A 23,531-nucleotide genomic window follows, 5' to 3' on the forward strand; every position below is an offset into this window, starting at 1 on the left:
AGTTAGTTGCCATTGTAGGCTAGGCTAGCTCTCTTCTTCTCACTCACCTCTCCCCTTCCATCTCTCTCTCTCCCCTTTTCCACCTTCCCTTTCCTTCCCTTACATTAGTTAGCAACTTGTTTCTATGTAAATACTTATTTTCTGTATAATAAAAGAAATAATTTCATCAAGCAGCGTCCTGATTTCCTAAGCTAAAAGGTACTATTATTGTGGAAATAGTAACTAAAAGTTAGCAGATTCTACATTTGGCACCCCAGATGGGACGTGGATAAATCACTAATTCCACGTTGAACTAAAGCTGAATTTGCTAAACTGGAGTACTGGAGCTGCAAGAATTCCTTGTGAATAGAGGCCGAACCGGACTTATCTGTGTGGGAAGTGTGCAGATCTACAAGACACTGTGTAAAGAGAAAGCTGCAAGTACTGTAAGTATATGTTTCTTTGTGTTTATGATATGTCTCTGTATGCTACAGAAAAGTAAATGTATTAATTGTTTCTTGCTGAATTAAGTTTACTAAAATCTGAAAACAAGAGAGTAACCAGACATCTCTGAGGGTAAAGTGTAATAGGCATAGCCCAGTTTTACATGCAGCTCAAAAGGAGATCCCTCTAGGTCTAGATTTTAGGCTAATAATGCAAAAAGTTTGTTGATGTTAGATGTGTACTTGTGAGTGTGTACATCTGTACTGTGTATAGTGTGTTGTGTGATCAGTGTGTACATCTGTACTGTGTATAGTGTGTTGTGTGATCAGTGTGTACATCTGTACTGTGTATAGTTTGTTGTGTGATCAGTGTGTACATCTGTACTGTGTATAGTGTGTTGTGTGATCAGTGTGTACATATGTACTGTGTATAGTGTGTTGTGTGAATCTGGTGTGTGTATTGTTAGTAAGAATGGAACTGGTTGAGAAATACATTAAGAAATATGCCTCTATCACATTTATTACATGTGCAGAAGATCCATTGACACGTCAGTTTTATAATGTAATTAAACAATGTGAAAAGCACAATAATGAACTAAGTAGAAAACTGTTTCAGAAAGACATTGAAAAAAGAGAGCTAAGTAATTTACTAAGTATGTTTCTAAGAATAAAAGAGATTGCTGAACAGAAAGATTTGGAATGGAAGGCAGAAAGAACTGATATCATAGTACAGCTGGATAAACTTGGTCAATCTATTATGGCTGTTGCTAGTCACTCTGAAAAGAGATGTGAGTGTGATACACTGAGTGAAGAGATAGACAAACTTACTAAACTGAATGCTAAGCTACAAGAGAGGCTTAATGAATGTGAAGTGAGGTGTGGCATGGGAGAACAATTAGTAATATGTATGGAAGAAAAGGAAATGCAGAGAGAGAATGTTATTGCATCACTTAAGGCAGATTTATGGGAGTCTGAATCACAGCTTTTAAATAAGGAACAATGTATCTTGTCTCTTAAAGCACAGGGGATACAAGACAAATGCAACTGTTACAGGAGTAGTCTAGCACATGTGTGTCCTTTAGAAGTAGATGGTAATGAAAGTCAAACTATAGAACTAGATGGACAAACCCCTAACATTCCTGACAGTTCTTTGTTAACTTTAAACCAGGTCCCCTCTACTCTAACTCCTCAAATAGAATGCAGACAAAGTAACCCCCAATTACAGACTAAAGTAAATAATCATAGTAACTCTGCCCCCCTTACAATACAAGACCGTAATAATTTGTGCCATATTTTAGGTCACTTTGATACCTCCACACCACCTGTAATCCTTTCTAATAAGTTAGAAGCTGTTATTACTCAGTATAATTTAGGCAACAGAGATGCCTGTGCTTTGCTTCGGGCCTGGTTGCCATCACAAGTAGCTGCACAGCTAAGGGCACCAGTAGGCACCCATAAAGGAGTGTCTCCTGATATTGATGCAAACTGGGGAAATTCAGGGGACAGATTAAAGGAATTACAGTATGTTATGTGTTGTCGTGATGCCAGATGTACCAGTGCCATAGCAAATGCAATTTTAAAGGAAGGAGATGACCCGATTTTGTTTTGTACTGAGTACCTTGCACTGTATAAGATAACTTATAACTGCCCTAACATGTCCCCAGATGATGCAGATTTTCTGTATTCTATGGCAAATAAATGCACATTAATTGACAGTAGTACAAGAATCACTCTTAGAAATGCCAGCTCCTATACAAACTTTGTTAACATACTTAAAGACTGGTTTAAAGACTCAACGCATAAGAATGCTACTCATAATAATATATCTATGCTAACTGAGAGTCAGGGAAAGCAGAGATTTTTGAGACGTTGTTTTAAATGTGGAAAGTTTGGGCACATCATGAGGGAATGTGTGACATCAATGAGAGATATCAGGAATAAAAATTACATTAGGAGGCAGAACAAAATATCATATTTAAGTAAGGAAGGAAAATACAGTGCTATATTTGAAGGTGAAAAGGAACAGAATATATCTTCTTTAACAAAGAAAGAAATAATAGAAGAACCTACTAGGGAGGAAACTTGCAAAGAACCCCCATCTAAAAAAAGGCTCTCAGCAAAATTGCAAAGAGCCCTCATCCAAAAAAGAAGGGACAAATGTTCAATTTCAGATGCCTTACATAAACTGGCCATTTTGGGCACTGTTTAATTATACACAATTGGCAATGCATCTATTGATATTCAATTTAGCTCAGCCTGTGTATATTGCCAATTAATTGCAGAAATCTGTCTCTATTCTCTACATTCTATTACCCTGTATTCCATGTATAGTGATGGTAGAATTTTACTTTAGGCAAGTAGAGATTTATTTTGTTTCATTTATTTACTTTGTATATATGTCTATATTAATGCTATGTATGTTTGTTTTTTAGGGCTATTACTTGAAGAGAAGTGAGCTTTGTACAGTCTACTTCTAGAAATTAAGAATTTTGTAATTGTTTATTTTTATTCACAGGTTGTTGCTATTCATGAATGTTTATAGTATAAACAAATGCATTTCCCCCTTTTTCTTAAAGACCACGTGGTACTTTATGATGAGCTCATCAGTTACATAAATGTAATATAATCACAATGAATTGTTTGCAAACAATTGATCATAACCAATTTATTTTAAAGTCATGGTTTCAATGTGCACAAGTACTGTTTTATTTGTCTATGTTTTTTTGTTTGTGTTACTTAATGTCATGAACTAACAATTCTGATTACTTACAGAAGCAACCTATACCATCACCCAAAGAAGCACAAATCCATTTCTGTTGAGAAGACTAGATATTTTAAATTGGATAATTCAATGCAAAACCCAAATTTAGTTATTTAAGAATGCTGTTATATTTAAAGAGAGCAGCAACATGTTTTGTGTGGCATACTGTTTTTATGTTGTGTTTGTTCTGTGTCTTCCCTGTGTTATATGTGTAAAAAAAATTTTTTTTTGTTGTAATATGGTTCCTTTTCTATCAAGGAACCAAACGGGGGATCCCTTTTCTATTTTTAAGGACATTTTTGATTCACTACCATTTTTGTATTTTTAAGGACATTTTTTATTCACTACCATTTTTGTATTTTTAAGGACATTTTTTATTCACTACCATTTTTGTATTTTTAAGGACATTTTTTATTCACTACCATTTTTGTATTTTAAGGACATTTTTATATTTTGAGGGACATTTTTTATTCACTACCATTTTTGTATTTTAAGGACATTTTTTATTCACTACCATTTTTGTATTTTTAAGGACATTTTTATTTTTTTCTCTTTTTGCCTTTTTCTATCACAATAGGTAACATTTTTTTAAATGCTTCCGTATTAGTTTTTTTATTTTTAAATCTGTTTTGCCACACTGGGCAATGTTTTTCAGTAATTTTTTTTTCATAAGCCAGTTATGTTTAAAGAGTATAACATTGTCTACTTATAGGTTTTTAAGTGCTGACCAGTAGATTATAAGACTGTGTGCATGCCTTGAAGCAGATAATGATACTATGATTTAATGTTAAAAAGACATTAGTATACATGTTTTGCAAAGCTATAGGCTACGTTTTGTTTATGACCTCAGATAGCAAGTATTTTGTATTAATAAATTATAATCTGTCACATATGTATAACATTCAAATCTCACAATGTGCTAGAAAGTAATTTGCAAAGTTCGAGCACTACTCCTAGTAGTTGTCATTAAGATTGTGTGTGATATGTAACAATTAATTTGTATCATATGTATAATTATTCTAAATATGCTGATGATTTGATATACATCTCAGATTATTGTTAATTCTAACCGGGAAAAATATATATTGTATTTGTAAAATCTATCTAATCATCCTATTCATAATGTGATTGATAGAATGTGCTACACATTGTAAGGGAATTGTATTGTAATATTTAGTTCATATGTACAGGGAGTGCAGAATTATTAGGCAAATGAGTATTTTGACCACATCATCCTCTTTATGCATGTTGTCTAACTCCAAGCTGTATAGGCTCAAAAGCCTACTACCAATTGAGCATATTAGGTGATGTGCATCTCTGTAATGAGAAGGGGTGTGGTCTAATGACATCAACACCCTATATCAGGTGTGCATAATTATTAGGCAACTTCCTTTCCTTTGGCAAAATGGGTCAAAAGAAGGACTTGACAGGCTCAGAAAAGTCAAAAATAGTGAGATATCTTGCAGAGGGATGCAGCACTCTTAAAATTGCAAAGCTTCTGAAGCGTGATCATCGAACAATCAAGCGTTTCATTCAAAATAGTCAACAGGGTCGCAAGAAGAGTGTGGAAAAACCAAGGCGCAAAATAACTGCCCATGAACTGAGAAAAGTCAAGCGTGCAGCTGCCAAGATGCCACTTGCCACCAGTTTGGCCATATTTCAGAGCTACAACATCACTGGAGTGCCCAAAAGCACAAGGTGTGCAATACTCAGAGACATGGCCAAGGTAAGAAAGGCTGAAAGATGACCAGCACTGAACAAGACACACAAGCTGAAATGTCAAGACTGGGCCAAGAAATATCTCAAGACTGATTTTTCTAAGGTTTTATGGACTGATGAAATGAGAGTGAGTCTTGATGGGCCAGATGGATGGGCCCGTGGCTGGATTGGTAAAGGGCAGAGAGCTCCAGTCCGACTCAGACGCCAGCAAGGTGGAGGTGGAGTACTGGTTTGGGCTGGTATCATCAAAGATGAGCTTGTGGGGCCTTTTCGGGTTGAGGATGGAGTCAAGCTCAACTCCCAGTCCTACTGCCAGTTTCTGGAAGACACCTTCTTCAAGCAGTAGTACAGGAAGAAGTCTGCATCCTTCAAGAAAAACATGATTTTCATGCAGGACAATTCTCCATCACGCGCGTCCAAGTACTCCACAGCGTGGCTGGCAAGAAAGGGTATAAAAGAAGAAAATCTAATGACATGGCCTCCTTGTTCACCTGATCTGAACCCCATTGAGAACCTATGGTCCATCATCAAATGTGAGATTTACAAGGAGGGAAAACAGTACACCTCTCTGAACAGTGTCTGGGAGGCTGTGGTTGCTGCTGCACGCAATGTTGATGGTGAACAGATCAAAACACTGACAGAATCCATGGATGGCAGGCTTTTGAGTGTCCTTGCAAAGAAAGGTGGCTATATTGGTCACTGATTTGTTTTTGTTTTGTTTTTGAATGTCAGAAATGTATATTTGTGAATGTTGAGATGTTATATTGGTTTCACTGGTAAAAATAAATAATTGAAATGGGTATATATTTGTTTTTTGTTAAGTTGCCTAATAATTCTGCACAGTAATAGTCACCTGCACACACAGATATCCCCCTAAAATAGCTAAAACTAAAAACAAACTAAAAACTACTTCCAAAAATATTCAGCTTTGATATTTATGAGTTTTTTGGGTTCATTAAGAACATGGTTGTTGTTCAATAATAAAATTAATCCTCAAAAATACAACTTGCCTAAAAATTCTGCACTCCCTGTAGTTGCTTGAGTAATGAGTTATAATTTGGCTACTAAATAAATCAAATCTTACTTTGATATAGTTGTAGTCTTAACAACTTAAGTTAATATAGTGATTGAACACAATAGCCGCTGTGAGAGCGCCTCTGCTGGCGGTTTGCCAGTATTTGAAATTGTGTTTCAGCATTGCAGCTACTTACTAGATACAAAGTAAATAGCATATATCTGCAAATTATTGTATAAGTACAACATGTAAGTACTTGTAATTTACAATATTATATAAATGCAAGAATCTGAAACCCCCCAAAGATAACTGCTTCTAATAAGAGCAAGTAAAGTCAGCATCTCCTTAATAATCCCCAGTTGGTAAGTATAGTATGTATAGGCTGATAGAGTTCTTATTGTACTCTTGAAAATTAGCGAGCGGGATGGGTAGGTACTTGTTGACAGCTCACATAATAAAGTTAGAAAAGGGACCCCATAAATAACCCGTAATGTTCCCCTACAGGGGAAAGTATGTTTGCAGATGATACAAACATTTGTAATAGAGTAGATGTTCCAGAAGGGGGGGGGGGTAGACAAAATGAGGAGTGATATACAACAATTGGAGGATTGGACAAATGACTGGGATCTAAAGTTTAACACAACAAAAAGTAAAATTATGCATTTAGGGAGGAAAAATCCAAACGTTAAATACAGATTCAATTACACTTTACTGACTGTTACAAATGAGGATAGGACTTGGGAATTATTATTTAAAATTTAGTAAACAATGTCATATTGCAGCGAGTAAAGCCAGTAGAATTGGTTGTATTGGAAGAGGTATTTGCAGCAGAAATAGTAAGGTTCTTATGCCACTTTACAGATCATTAGTTAGGCCTTATCTTGAGTATTGTGTGCAGTTTTGGAGGTCATATCTCCAGAAGGATATACACAAACTTGAATCTGTGCAAAGGAGGGCTAAAAAATAAAATGTACCAGGAGAGGCTCAATGACATAAATATGTATAGCTTAGATGAGAGAAGGGGAAGAGGTGATATGATCGCAACTTTCAAGTATATTAAAGGGCTTAGTAAAGATGAGGATGTGGGTATTTACATAAAAAGAAAAATTCAAGACTAATGGGTCATGATCTCAAGCTGAAGGGTAGTATAGTCAGGAGTAATTTGCGGGAGCACTTCTTTACAGAAAGAGTGATTGATTCATGGAATAAACTTTCACAAGAGGTGGTAATAACAAATTCTCTAGGGGACTTTAAGAAAGCCTGAGATAAGCATGAGGCTATCCTACGAACTAGATAAGTTAATACTTTCAAAAAATATCGGGCAGACTTGCTGGGCCTATGGCTCTTATCTGCTGTCAAAATCTATGTTTCTATGCTCTTATGGAGCTAAATTTTAATAAAATATAGCAAAAAACAGTCACATTTGTTAATATTAGTATGCCGATTTTTTTTTATTGTATATTCTACCTTGTAGAATTGTATATTCTAAACTTGTCCAAAAATATGTCTTCTACATAAATGTAAAGCAGGATCACTTTTACTCTCAAAGAAGAAACCATAATTACCACTTTCACTGCCAAAAGAAAACAAAATAAGAATTCATTTCAGTTAAACACATAGAACACATGTATACCAAGAAAACTATATTTGTAACATAAACTGTTGACTAATAACTATAATGTACAATCCTATTTACAGAAATTTTAGAAAAGAACAAAGTAATTGTAAACTACAGGATAATGAGCATAAAAATAGATCTACCTGTTTTTAAAGAAATAGTGATTAAATTGTAATTAAACATATGCAATTGTGGTTGTAGTGGAACTTTCATTCTTCCTAGTTCACCAGAGGCGTGCTGCAAAATTTTGATTTTTTTTTTCTCATTTGCCTGTTTATACAATTATCTTTGGTTAAAAACTTTTTGCCAGCCTAATATGTAATAATACAGTAAAAGACAACCAAGTCTCAATGGGTGGCACTACCCTATGTATATAGAATGTAACTAAAGGTTTAATGTCGATCTGTCTACATACAATCTTGCAACACCTTCCAATATCAGGCAAATCTCTGTAGTCAGGCTTAGCAAACCCCACCGATCTACAAGAGCAAAAGAAAATGGCGCCTCATGGTGTAGTACTACCACGTAAATAAATGGTGTGAAAGAGTGAAAAAGGTCACTCACATTTTTTGAAGCACAACTGTGCTATGAAATGCAGGCCTGGACATCAGAGATTTCCGGATGACTCACCTCCAGTTACAGGAGATTCAACAATCTCTGTGCATGATCCAGACTTGGCATGCTCCTGTAGCTGGAGGCAAGTCATGTGGGGGCTCTGGCTTCCAGGTCTGCATTTCATAGCACAGTTGTGCTTCAACAAATGTGATTGACCTTTTTTCTTCCTCTCTCTCTTCCCCTATATACTTACATGATAGTACTACACCATGAGACACCTTTGTTTTCTTTGGCTATTATTAATATTTAATAAGCTAATATTCCTGTGCTTGTTTTTCTTCTTCTCAACAGCACATATCACACAGAAAGAATATGATCTCATTTGAGTAAACGTGATTGCGAAGACAAATAATTTCTTCACAATAAAACTAATGACGCTAAAATTACAGAGAAGTGAGTATTAGCTAAATACATAGAGCACATTTGTCAAACTGTTTTTAGAGGAATATCAAAAATATCACAATCTTGCAAGATTTCTATTAGTGACTAGGGATGGGCGAATGTTTCGCAACATTCGAAAAACGGCACAAATTTTAACACATTCGTTCGTTCGAATCGAATTTCGAATGTTTACATAACATTCTAACATTCGAAATTCGAATGTTCGGTTTCGAATTTTACGATTACATTCGAAAATATTTGAATTCGAAAAATTCGAATTTAGATTGTAATAGTATTTCTAATGCTTTTTCTTTAAATGTAATATTCGAATTATGCAATATTCGAATTCGAAAAATTCGAATTTAGATTGTAATAGTATTTCTAATGCTTTTTCTTTAAATGTAATATTCGAATTATGCAATATTCGAATTCGAAAAATTTGAATTTCGATTGTAATAGTATTTCTAATGCTTTTTCTTTAAATGTAATATTCGAATTATGCAATACGTGTATTCGAATTCGAAAAAAATCGAATTTAGATTGTAATAGTATTTCTAATGCTTTTTCTTTAAATGTAATATTCGAATTATGCAATATTCGAATTCGAAAAATTCGAATTTAGATTGTAATAGTATTTCTAATGCTTTTTCTTTAAATGTAATATTCGAATTATGCAATATTCGAATTCGAAAAATTCGAATTTAGATTGTAATAGTATTTCTAATGCTTTTTCCTTAAATGTAATATTCGAATTATGCAATATTCGAATTCGAAAAATTCGAATTTAGATTGTAATAGTATTTCTAATGCTTTTTCTTTAAATGTAATATTCGAATTATGCAATACGTGTATTCGAATTCGAAAAATTCGAATTTAGATTGTAATAGTATTTCTAATGCTTTTTCTTTAAATGTAATATTCGAATTATGCAATATTCGAATTCGAAAAATTCGAATTTAGATTGTAATAGTATTTCTAATGCTTTTTCCTTAAATGTAATATTCGAATTATGCAATATTCGAATTCGAAAAATTTGAATTTAGATTGTAATAGTATTTCTAATGCTTTTTCTTTAAATGTAATATTCGAATTATGCAATACGTGTATTCGAATTCGAAAAATTCGAATTTAGATTGTAATAGTATTTCTAATGCTTTTTCTTTAAATGTAATATTCGAATTATGCAATACGTGTATTCGAATTCGAAAAATTTGAATTTAGATTGTAATAGTATTTCTAATGCTTTTTCTTTAAATGTAATATTCGAATTATGCAATATTCGAATTCGAAAAATTCGAATTTAGATTGTAATAGTATTTCTAATGCTTTTTCTTTAAATGTAATATTCGAATTATGCAATACGTGTATTCGAATTCGAAAAATTCGAATTTAGATTGTAATAGTATTTCTAATGCTTTTTCTTTAAATGTAATATTCGAATTATGCAATACGTGTATTCGAATTCGAAAAATTCGAATTTAGATTGTAATAGTATTTCTAATGCTTTTAAATGTAATATTCGAATTATGCAATATTCGAATTCGAAAAATTCGAATTTATATTCGAATTCGAAAAATTCGAATTTATATTCGAAAAATTCGAATTTATATTCGAATTCGAAAAATTCGAATTTATATTCGAATTCGAAAAATTCGAATTTCGAATGTAGACATTCGATATAATTATAAACATTCGAATTCGAAAGTGACATTCGAAAACTGTAAATAACATTCGATTTTCGAATTTTTAAGAATATTCGTTCTTATCGACATTCGAATTTAGAATTCGAATTTCGGTAATAACATTCGTTCTACATTTGAAATTCGAAAATTTGCACATTCGCCCATCCCTATTAGTGACACTAGATTGTGACACAAGATATTTTATTAGGAAAATAGCTTTTTTGATCTTCTTAACAAAAGATAATAATATGGTTCTAGAATGCCAACAAATAAAACAGACTGCCAAAAAATAAGATCTCTGTTGTGTAAACGTGATTTCTGTGGCAAGATGTATTTTCAAAAACAAAAATACCATAAACATTACAGAAATGCTAGTATTAACCAACTGCAGACATTTTAAGAACATATTTGCCAAACAGTTTTATAGACATCATTTAATAAAATTACATATATCAACTGCAGGAATGCCCACTAGCAATGGACTATAAAATAAAGATGGAGAGAGGCTCAATGAATCCAGACTATAATTTCATAGGTTTATCCAATATAGCATCTTTGCCTATTTTTGTTGTGTTTTGTCTATGCACAAAACTACTGTTCCCTTCAATATCACCTTGGGATACTCATTAACATGTCAAAAATGAAATTTGGGAATTTTATCAAGTTGTTTTAGATGTCAAATTTGGATTTTGAAATTGTGTCACCAGAGTCTACTCAGAATACTTCAACACAGGATACCAAGAGAATGAAGCAAATGTGATAATATAAGTAACCTGGAACATTTGATATATATACTGTGTATATATATATATATATATATATATACACACACACATACATTATTTGAATTAGGAAAGCTTAATTTTGACTTAAGTCTCCCTTTAAATGTAAAGTTCCTGGGTATGTTGTATGGTCACATTTTGGAAGCTCTGTCAATCCGACAGCATTTCCTTTCCTACAAAAGTCCATGTTTCCAAGTTAAAAGTAGGGACTGCCCCACTCTGCCCATGCTATGCCCCAACTCTGCCCACTTTCTTCCCTACAATGCCCACAAACTATCTGGTATCTATCGCTTACATTGCTCCACCCATAAATACAATTCCATTCACAAGTCTTTCTAAACATCAGGTTAATGAAAGCAGGTTGGTGTCGGTTTTTTTATAGTTGTGCTTTTATGAAGCAGCTTCTATAAAGTTCGTGTTTTGAACTTACACTTATGCAAATTCCTACACTTTCCATGACTTTGTACATTTTAATAAAGCTGACTTTAAAGTGATGGTACATTTCAGACTACAAGAAAGTTGCAATGGAAAATATATTAGTTTGCAAGTAAAACCACATAATATTTTTTTTATATATAGTGTATATATATTTTATAACAAAATATTTATAATCTTAATTGGTATTGTCTGTTCCTCTGTCTCCCTTCATTTCCTCTTTTGGCTGGGCTGTGATGTATAGAGCAGTCCCACCCACTCTCTACATAGGCTTTCTAAGGGCTTTAAATGGGCTAGACTTCAAGATTGTCTTATGACACAAACGTTGATTGGATGTTCACTGGAATTGTCATAAAAAAAAAAAAGACTACATCCAAGTGGGCCGGCATAACATTGCAATAGAAGCATTACTATATGCACTAATTTAACTCTTTCACAGATGGATTAAAAAAAAAGGTACAGATATACTTTTTTAATGGCAACAATTAAATATATGGCATTTGATTAGTTAAGGTTTACCATCACTTTAACAAGTCCTTTACCTATCACTTAAAAAAATGAAATTAGTTGGTAAATAATTTTGTAATATTTAAAATATTTTCTTAGAAAGAATAAGTAGTTTGGCCCCTTCATGGGACAACACTAATAATGTTGCTTGTGATTCTGTTGTTTTTAGATTAAAGTATAATAAACACCAGAATAATGCAAATGTATCAGTATAATGGCAGGATGCTGGGTGAAGTTTTAACAACTGATCATGAATAATAAAAGAAATAACATGCCGAGTAACATTCAAAGCTATCTTATTTTTTAATGGAACATAGAAAGAAGCAGAATGAAATAAATAATTGTTAAAACCATGCAAATTAAAAGAAACAATGCAATGAGTCCAAGTCTTTCTGTAGAGTATGATTTTACTCCATGAAAACTATCAACGATTACTAAAGGACTATGGAAGATTTAAAAAAAAAAAAAAAATACCCCTTTTTCAAATGTTTAAATTTTCTGAGATGAAACGATTCAAATGAAAAATGAGTAGACGTTCATCCTTACCAATTTTTCAGGACGAGTGTTGTTATCAATGCTGCAATGACCATGATTAGGGAAACAGTGATGGTAATAATCTGGTGTACCGCTAGACCTGTTCAAAGAAGCAAAGACAGAAGCAAATCCATGTGATAAAATAGTGAAAAACAAACTGCATATATAATGTATCAATAAATCATTCATGGTTGGACATTTAGCTCATATTGCAAGTTTTATCTAACCCTCATATTCTAGCAATGGAAAAAGATATTGTAGACCTTCACTGCACAGTATGTATAAAGGTGACTGTAAAACCATCCTGGTGTTTATTAAAGCTGATGAATTTATGGAATCATAGGGAGCTCTAAACTGTCCTGGATAATATAGCTTTAGTTTATTGTAACTGAACTGATAAAAACTCACAAATACAAACAGCTGGGGATTGTATTTTAACTTATCAGATACAACATTAATACAGTTAGATACCACCTATCTTACTGACTTAAGACTTTTTTATTTATTAATTAATACCATTATGTATGTGTTTTTATGTATGTATATCTATCTATGAGATATAAAATTATTAAATAGAAATTTAGCAGATCTAGGCAAGTATCCCTGCTTGCTAACCCCTAGAAGTATCCTGTTTAGTACAAGGGAACTCTGGGTAAGATATGCAAATGAGATATTCAATATCTCACAGGTACACATCCTATGAACATGCAACATGCACAGCCCTGGGTGCTCCATAGCTGTACCGTCCCCAGAATTCCAGGCAGTTAACCCCACACGTCTGGATGCAAGTCCCATAGGTAAAATTACAAAACACATTAACACAACACACAGAGAAAAAGTCCAGCACTCACTTGCAAGTACTCATCTAAGATTAAAAGCAAAAATGGAAGAGTAAGTTACCGCATCTGGTACCACATCAAGGTCTCTCCCAAACCTGGGCCCCAAATACAGCCAAACAATGCAAGCTCTCAATCAAACAAACTGGGAACAAGTCAAGTGTGCACAGGCTTATCTAATCACCCGAGACATATAAAAAACACTGAAAGGGACTGCACTCTCAGACTAGACTGGGTATACATCCTATGACCCTGCAACATATATATATATATATATATATATATATATATATATATATATATATATATATATATATATATATATATATATTAATGCTGCAACAATCTTTTGGAATACAAATGGTTTATAGAGGAAGCACAAAATGTAGGGGAGTTTACAAGCTCACTAAAAAGGGAACGATTGCCTAACCTAATCGTTCTAAGATTATTGTGATTGTTTCACATTTCAGATACTTTCTAATTGTATCTTTATCCAACTTCCCCCTTTTTGTATTTATTTCACTAGCCACAATAGTTCACCTCAACAGTATCTCTTATTCACAATTAAGAAAGTTTTTTTCCATATAGTACTGAGCTTTTTGGGATATTACTTAACATCTTAGTATACTTTTTCTCTTGTGAGGGGCTCCTCTACTCTTATATTCACAATAATGCAACAATCTTTTGACCTTAGAAAGATAGATATACACATGCACAATTATATAGGTGAGTATAATACTACATATGGTAAATTATCTTTTTTTATCTTATTATTTTATATATATAAAAAATTAATTTTCTGGAGTGATTTTAACTCAATAAAATAGTATCACCAATGCTAGAATAAACTCAAACAGAAGCCAGCATGAACTTAAGTTTAATGTCACTGATAGAATAATAATGTTATCATTGAGAGCTGTAACTGAGTTCAGTTTAAAATTGTCATATCCACAGCATGAACTTTGAATATGGCTGATTTACCATTTTAGATTTTTAATAAATTGTCAGTGGGATTTCTGAAGGAAAAACATTAATTTCCCAGAAAGTTTTTTAAGGAAAGTTAGACTATCTACAGAAGACATTTTTATCATTTTTTTATATGCAAATGTTGTAATTAGATTTTCCTAATACATATATTAGTACAAGCAAACAAGTTGAACATATTAGATTTATTAGAAGAGAGGCTTTTTAGCCAGTAAGATATAATTATTCATCATGTGTCGAATTGTGAGACGAGAGATTTTCATTATCTATAATTTTCTGTAATCGTAACATGTTTTATTAAAGGTACATGAAACCCAATTTTTTTCTTTCATGATTCAGATAGAGAAAACAATTTTAAACAACTTTGTAATTTACTTCTATTATCTAATCTGTTTCATTCTCTTGGTATCATTTGTTGAAGGAGCAGCAATGCACTAATTGTTTCTAACTGAACTCATGAGTAATCCAATCACAATCGAGATTTATATGCAGCCACCAATCAACAGCTAGGACCTAGATTATCTGCTGCTCATGAGCTTACCTAGATAAACCTTTAAGCAAAGGATAACAATGGAAGGAAGCAAATTAAATAATAGAGGTAAATTGGAAAGTTGTTTAAAATTGTATTCTCTATCTGAATCATGAAAGAAAAATTTTGGGTTTCATGTCCCTTTAAATCTAAACTACCTTCATAAAATCCAAGATGGTGGAAAAAAATCAGTTACTAATTTGTATTGGAATTTTTTTTATCGTTTTGGGAATTCTGCAGGTTTTTTGGGATGTGAATAATATGCCAAGTGTGGAATCTTAAAATATTTGTCTAACTCATAATTGAATAAATGATAAATTCAGTTTTGTTAGCCAGGTAGGCAATATAAAATTATAATAAACACAATACATATGACATATTGCAACTATGGACTAAATCATATATTCAGCAAACTAAAATGTTTCCAATTAAATGTGAACAAAAACTTGTACTCAATCCTTAATGACCTACACTACTACCTACATCATGAATATAAAAATATTCTAATGAGTACATTCCTTTGCAATATCACTAAGATGTCAAATGATTCAAAATTGTATCACGTTACCATAATTACATTATTTCTAGGTTGAACAGTAGGGTATTTGCTCTTATGTCAAATTTGAGGCCTGCAAATATACTATATATATATATATATATATATATATATATATATATATATATATATATATATATATATATATACACACACACAGAGAGAAGCACACTCACAGGAACAAACAACTGGCTCAATACTATTGTTAGCCTGTTCTATGGTTATTTACCACCTGGGTGCAGCTTCTATTAGCCCAGTAATGCTTTTCACAGAGAAGAACTTTCCTGTAGTATATCAGTCTGATCCCGCCTATTACGGTCAGTCCAGCGCCGAAATACCAGACAATTCCTCTCTGAACAAGGAACACAGCAACCCCAGACGATCGTTTCGGCCTTCATTGGGCCTCGTCAGTGAGGTGTAGCACTAAGAGGAATATGGCTACACCTCACTGACGAGGCCCAACGAAGGCCGAAACGATCGTCTGGGGTTGCTTTGTTCCTTGTTCAGAGTGGAATTGCCTGGTATTTCAGTGCTGGACTGACCGTAATAGGCGGGATCAAACTGATATACTACAGGAAAGTTATACTCTGTGAAAAGCATTACTGGGCTAAAAAGCTGCACCCAGGTGGTAAATCTCCATAGAACAGGCTAACAATGGTATTGAGCGAGTTGTTCGTTCCTGTGAGTGCACTTCTCTCTGTATGTATTTAAACTCCCTTTGGGAAAAAGGGGCAACCAGACGTGGACTCCTTGCTCAGTGTGCTTAGAGGAATATGGCTACACCTCACTGACGAGGCCCAATGAAGGCCGAAATGATCGTCTGGGGTTGCTGTGTTCCTTGTTCAGAATTGAATTGCCTGGTATTTCGGTGCTGGACTGACCGTAATAGGTGGGATCAGACTGATATACTACCGGAATGTTCTACTCTGTGAAAAGCATTACTGGGCTAAAAAGCTGCACCCAGGTGGTAAATCGCCATAGAACAGGCTAACAATGGTATTGAGCCAGTTGTTCATTCCTGTGAGTGCACTTCTTTCTGTATGTATGTATGTATGTATGTATGTATGTATGTATATATATATATATATATATATATATATATATACACTGTGTATATATATATATATATATATATATATATATGTCAGGACAATTGTCAGAGAAACATAAGTTAAGACGCAACTCATCTGCCACCTCCATCCGCCATCTTATCCTGATCAGATACGATCGAGATGATTGACACACCCTGCTAGCTGCCAATTTGCCGCAAATGTGTAATGTTAAATGCCAAAAGCGTATGCTGTTGGCATTTAGCGATGTTGGGCGGACATGATTTGCTGTAGTCTGCCATTTAATAATTTGGTCCCATTGACTTGTCTTTCAGAACATATTTACAAAATACATATTTGTCTATTATTGCTTAGTGACGAGTGCTATCTTCCGAGGGAAAAATAATCTGACTGCTAAATCTTAGCTCATTAACAAAAACATTAATTAATCTGTAATTAGTGTTAGCCAATCATTTATCTTAAGCTAACTTTATTAGTTGGGGTGGAGTTAAGAGTTTTCCATAAAATACACACTCACCCACAAAAGGGGGGCACAAAGGGGTACAAGCAAGCGACACAAGAGGGGCCACACAGAGCATTCACTATGACCACATACTGTCAAGTGTAGATGGGAGGCTAAGCTGACCACACAGACAATTCAGGATAATGGCAAGAAAGTATCCAGTGCTTACCTAAGAGGGTCTTTTTACGCTGAACCCTAGTGAAGGATCCCACAATATTAATAAGTATGAAATAAACCCAAATGAAACAGTTTTGTTAATATGATTTATGCTCTTTACATTTTCATTCAAAACTTTCTTATTTAGGGCCAGATTACAAGTGGAGCGGTATATAATGCTCCCGCTCGAGCTCTAACTCCACTAGAAGTAAGCTTTTGCGCGCATCGGGTAGCACTCGTATTACAAGTTAAAAGTAAACTGTTTTCACTTGCGCGCTAACCCATGTAAAAATCCAAAGTTAGAATGTTGCACGTGTGATGACTTATTCCCCCATAGAAGTCAATGGGCCACAAAAAGTGGAATAAAAACTAGCACCCTACTCATGCAAAAAGATGATCGCATATTCTCAAGTGCGCTAACCAGACATGAAAATATGAATATTTCACATTCCAATGTTCTTCAGATAGAAATATGTATTTACGAATAAATAGAACATATTCTTCTAATAGTATTTTGGCACTTTATATATCTAAACCTATATATATATATATATATATATATATATATATATATATATATAGATGATTATATATAGGTATAGAAATATATATATATATAGATCTGATTTCTAATTCTTTCTCTTTAAATGCAAAAGGCTCCAATGCACTTAAATATTTGTCTATATGTGTGTACATATTATGTATTTATATGTGTGTATATGTCTGTAAATACATATATACACATATAAATACAAAAATACATCCGTACACATATATAAACATATATGTATATATACAAATACATATTTAGACTAGCTGTACACATTGAGGTGTACTCGCCTGCAGGCTGAGTGTGTCCCAAGGAGCAGTCTGATCCAGGCAGAAGATTTCCTGGAGAAGGAGCATCTGCTATTATATTAGAAGTGTCTTTAACATACCTTGTACGTTTGAGGTGGAATCACGTGTGTGTGCTGTACATCTTTTTATTTTGAAGTCACCCAGTTTGTCGTTTATTGCACTAGGTGCACCCCCCATGCGCTTGTCTTTTCTCTATTCTATAGAATACCTGGGAGGATCCTTTCATGAAGAGGTGAATCTTTTTTTTGCTTGGACTGAGCTGCACTTCGTGGGGATTGTTTGGAACTGAACCTAAGGATACCTAATAGACACTCTCTCCTAAGGATTGCCTATTTAAGTAGTTATATTCACCTGCTGTCAGATACCTGTCAAGCTTGTGTATATATATTATATGTATTCAGTGGAGGTGTAGAGATCTGGCAGAATCCAGATCCATTACCAGACTACATCTAGATATATAGATTGTATTATCATACTGTGGTATCTATTCTTTGTACACCAATAATAAACTATATCACCACACAGAGTCTGTGAAATATACATATTAGTACACTTTCCCGGTTTATCTTTATATAGCGCTGTTTCACTCTCTATTTCTGACATATTTAGACTTGTATATGTATGTATCTCTATGAGTATAACTGTAATTTCTAATGTATTTTGTGACACTTTTTTGTTTCATGAAACATGTAAACCAGAGTTCTGAGGATGAGCTATCCCAACAAGTGTTAACTTCAATTGCGCTAAATCGATCACGTTTACTTTCATCTTGTAATACGAGAGAAAAACCTAAGGCGTGCAAACACTCTAGATTTACACCTTTTCGCTTTTGCGGAACTTTTAGCGCTCCACTCGTAATCCGGCCCCTAATCAGGTGAGTTAATCAATTCGGGTTTGCCCTTTATAGCCACAAATGTTTTTGTTATGTAATTCCTGTTAACCTAGTAAGGCTATCTGTCGCCAATTGTTATTGTTTGTCATGATGTTTAGCTTACCTGACTCGTGCCACTTATGCTGATTATTTAAATAACAAACATTTCAGTTTCTCTATTATAGACACAAGCTACTGCAAATAAAATAATTTAGTGACTGTTTTCATTAGTTATAACCTGATAATCCTTAAATCATTGTAACAATATCTGCTTATTGATTTGCTTTATTCAAACATTGCTTAATATTTCCAATAATTCTTGTAATAAAATATGTTTATTGATCTGGTCTCATTTTATTTAATAGACAAATCAGAACTAAAAGGATTCAGGTTTTATGTTGATTATTTTTTACACATGATATAATTCAGCGTGTCATTAGAGTGCACACATTGCTCTTGCAAACTTGGTAACCACTATTTTATATATATTGAGATACATTAAAAGAATGATATAGAGGTTCCATAATATTCATTGCGTCTTAACACATAATACACTTTGCATGTACACTACTGAATATAGGAAAGGATAATATTCATAACAATATATGTATGTATGTATATATATATATATATATATATATATATATATATATATATATATATATATATATATATATATATATATATATAATATATCATACAGACTTGCACGCGATATTGTAAGTTCGACTTTTTGTGCTTAGCGAGCAAAAACAGTTTACTTTCAATTCATAATACGAGTGTAACCCATATATATATATTGTAACAGAACTAATTCACTTTAATCATATTTGCTAGACAAAATATTGCATCAGGGCTCCACCTACCTCCATCTTTTATGTCATATCTTTGCTAATACCTCCCCTCCATTCGTAGCTGATTTGTCTACAATTTCATTCTTCAGTGTATGCTAAGATACATTACTTTCTTCAAAACTTTCCAATCCTGGTAAATAGCATCTTTGAGAAATTTATATCCGATTTTGAAAACGTCAGCCTAAATCAAGCAAAATACTGTCCATTCTTTCTTAAAGGGATACTGAACCCAAATTTTTTCTTTCGTGATTCAGATAGAGCATGCAATTTTAAGCAACTTTCTAATTTACTCCTATTATCAATTTTTCTTTGTTCTCTTGCTATCTTTATTTGCAAAAGAAAGTTCAGGACCCTGGACAGCACTTGTTTAGTGGTGGATACATTTATCCACCAATCAGCAAGAACAACCCAGGTTGTTCACCAAAAATGGGCCGGTATCTAGACTTACATTTTTGCTTTTCAAATAAAGATACCAAGAGAATGAAGAACATTTGCTAATAGGAGTAAATTAGAAAGTTGCTTAAAATTGCATGCTCTATCTGAATCACAAAAGAAAAAAATTTGGGTTCAGTGTCCCTTTAATGCAACTTTATAAAGCCCTATACGTTTAAAAGAAAAAAAAAACACTCAAATACATATGCCTGGTGAAGTGTGACAGACTAGAGTATTCAATCATTTAAATAAATAAACAAACAACAAAATGTATTTCATTCCACTCAACTAAAAATATGCATAGGAACAGAAAACTCAAAATTGAATTTCCCATAAGATACTTAACTAGGCATACTATAAAAAAACAACAACTTTGAAGTGCACTTATATTATATACTGTATTTTGCCTACTTTTTCTGTAATTTAGTGTTTCCAATCCCCCTTTCAAAGAGAGGCTGGAGCGCATTCAGTCAATGATTGGTTGATGGCCACAGCAAAGTAAGCAACATAGCATTATATCTATCTTCACTTATCATTGCCATTAACTTATTCACCTTTTATTTCACCACATTTCTATAATTGTCTAGTTTGAAAACTCAAGGAGAATGACGTTAAATATAAAAACTAAAACAATTATGTTCAATATTATTAAATCTGTTCTTTACAAGCAGACAAGAGAAATTCAAGGATACAGACAAGAGCTCCAGATTCTTTTTTATATTAACCATATTCTTTGTCATAGGTTTTATATTTTTGCATTAGTAAAACAACTAGATGCAAATAATTCTTTGCAGATACAATAAACTCTTACCAATTTGATGTTTTGTAAAATATATTGTACCTATACTAACAAAATGGATTCCAAAATAAAGATAGCTGAAAATATAATGGGTCACAGCATATCACAACTACACTACAGTAATGTAAATATTGTACTTCATTCCACTCAGTGGTCTGATTAATTCAGTGAACCTAAGCAATATAAATGACCCACATTTTCCACTGTGTGTGTGTATACTATATACCGGTATATATATATATATATATATATATATATATATATATATATATATATATATATATATATATATATATATATATATATATATATATATATATATATATATATATATATATATATACATACACATACATACATACATACATACATACACACATATAATCATCCTGGGATGCTCAGGTAATACAGGTAAAACATTTTACTCATAGATGAGTTTTTGAGGCTAAGGTAATTAATCCTATATTGTGAGTATACACTGTGTAATCAGGTGCAAGTCTGGGATATGGTATGTAAACTAAGGCACATTTTACCTGTGGGCAGCACATGAAATTCCATACAGGAGAGAAGAAAACAGAAATTACTCTGTTTTCATTCTACAGTGGGGAAACTGTATGTTTGGACTAATCTCTGGTAACCACCTAAGTAAGACTGTCTGCATTACATTTTGATATCTTGCTTAGTATGCAGTTTGTAAACCTTAAAAGCTTTGAGAATTTTCATTTTGTTTTCATTTATATATTTTTTTTTATTTTTTAAAGGATTTGTATTATTACTATGAGTTATTAACCAGACCATTTTTCAATTTTCTTACCCTTAAGGACCAGGGCTATTTTTACATTTTTGCAGCGTTTGTGCTTAGCTGTAATTTTCCTCTTACTCATTTACTGTACTCACACATATTATATACTGATTTTCTGACCATTAAATGGACTTTCTAAAGATACCATTATTTTCATCATGTTTTATAATTTACTATAAATAAAATTATAAAATATGATGAAAAAATAGAAAAAAAACACACTTTTCTAACTTTGACCCCCAAAATCTGTTACACATCTACAACCACCAAAAAACACTCATGCTAAATAGTTTCTAAATTTGGTCCTGAGTTTAGAAATAGCCAATGTTTACATGTTCTTTGCTTTTTATGCAAATTATAGGGCAATAAGTACAAGTAGCACTTTACTATTTCCAGACCATTTTTTTTTCAACATTAGCAATACTTACATTGTAACACTAATAGCTGTCAAGAATCCCTGAATAACCCTTCACATATATATATATATGTATATATTTTTTTTAGTAGACAACCCAAAGTCTTGATCCAGGCCCATTTTTGTATATTTCATGCCACCATTTCACCGACAAATGCGATCAAATAAAACAATTGTTAACTTTTTCACAAACGTTAGCTTTCTCACTGAAATTATTTACAAACAGCTTGTGCAATGATGGCACAAATGGTTGTAAATGCTTCTCTGGGATCCCCTTTGTTCAGAAATAGCAGGCCGCTAAAAGCCATTGAGCACCACTTTTATTTTGCCCAGCAGTTAAGGAGTTAATTAGGTAGCTTGTAGGGTAAATTTTAGCTTTAGTGTAGAGATCAGCCTCCCACCTTACATATTGCACCCCCTGATCCCTCCCTGACCCCCTCAATAGCTCTCTTCCCTCCCTCACCTCACAATTGTAACCGCCATCTTAAGTACTGGCAGAAAGCCTGCTTGTATAAAAATAAAGGTGTTTTGTTTTTGTTTTTAAGATTTTTTTTTATATATATATTATCTTTAGCGTAGGATCTTCCCTTAGCCTCCAACCTCCCTGATCCCCCCCAAACAATTTTCTAAGCCTCCCCCCCTCGACCTATTGGCCGCCATCTTATATACTGGCAGCTGTCTGCCAGTACCCATTTACTACAAAATTTGCCCTTTTTTGGCTGGAAAAACAAACAAACCCCAATTCTGTAGTGTAGCTGCCTAGCTGCCCACCCTTAATACCCTACCCACCCCCAGATTCCTTCCCAAACATTTCCCCCCCTCCTAATCCCTCTCCCTTCTTTGACTCCTGTGTGCTAATACTGAAAGTAGCATGCGCACGCTCCCGCCCCCCCCCAACCCCTTGCATGCTCCAGGAAGCACAGAGGGGACAGGATCCAGATATCAACCAATGATGGGCCGCCCACCCGCCTCCCTGCTATGGCTCCAACCCACCTACGATCGGCACCATCGATGGCCGATGCATAGAGGGCCACAGAGTGGCTCTCTCTGCACCGGATGCCTAAAAAATGTTATTGCAGAATGCCTAAATATCTAGGCATCAATGCAATAACATGGAAGCGGCTGGAAGCGATCATGATCACTTCCAGCACTTGAAAACTCTGGGGACGTACAGGGTACGTCCTTGGTCATTAAGTGACAGTACCCTGTACGACCTTGGTCCTTAAGGGGTTAATTAATATATGTTGTACATGGATTATAATAAGGTTACACTCACTTAATAAGCACAGTTAGACAAATACCATTTACTTCTTTATTTTGCCCGTATATTGTGTTATACAACAGATATCCATTACAATGTGTATGTACTGAGGCTTAGGCCCCCATGTATTAAAAG

General features: G+C 33.6%; 1 protein-coding gene across 1 annotated transcript in view; it reads right to left on the bottom strand.

Moving 5' to 3' along the window:
• The window catches only part of AJAP1 (adherens junctions associated protein 1), a 246,665-nt gene that overhangs the window by 92,702 nt on the left and 130,432 nt on the right, over positions 1-23,531 (bottom strand). The window contains exon 3 of the mRNA XM_053690954.1: positions 12,484-12,571. Coding sequence (XP_053546929.1) covers positions 12,484-12,571 — 88 coding nt within the window. The remainder of the gene's footprint in view (positions 1-12,483; positions 12,572-23,531) is intronic.

This window comes from Bombina bombina, chromosome 8 (assembly GCF_027579735.1).
Source record: "Bombina bombina isolate aBomBom1 chromosome 8, aBomBom1.pri, whole genome shotgun sequence".
In the NCBI taxonomy this organism is placed as follows: domain Eukaryota; kingdom Metazoa; phylum Chordata; class Amphibia; order Anura; family Bombinatoridae; genus Bombina; species Bombina bombina.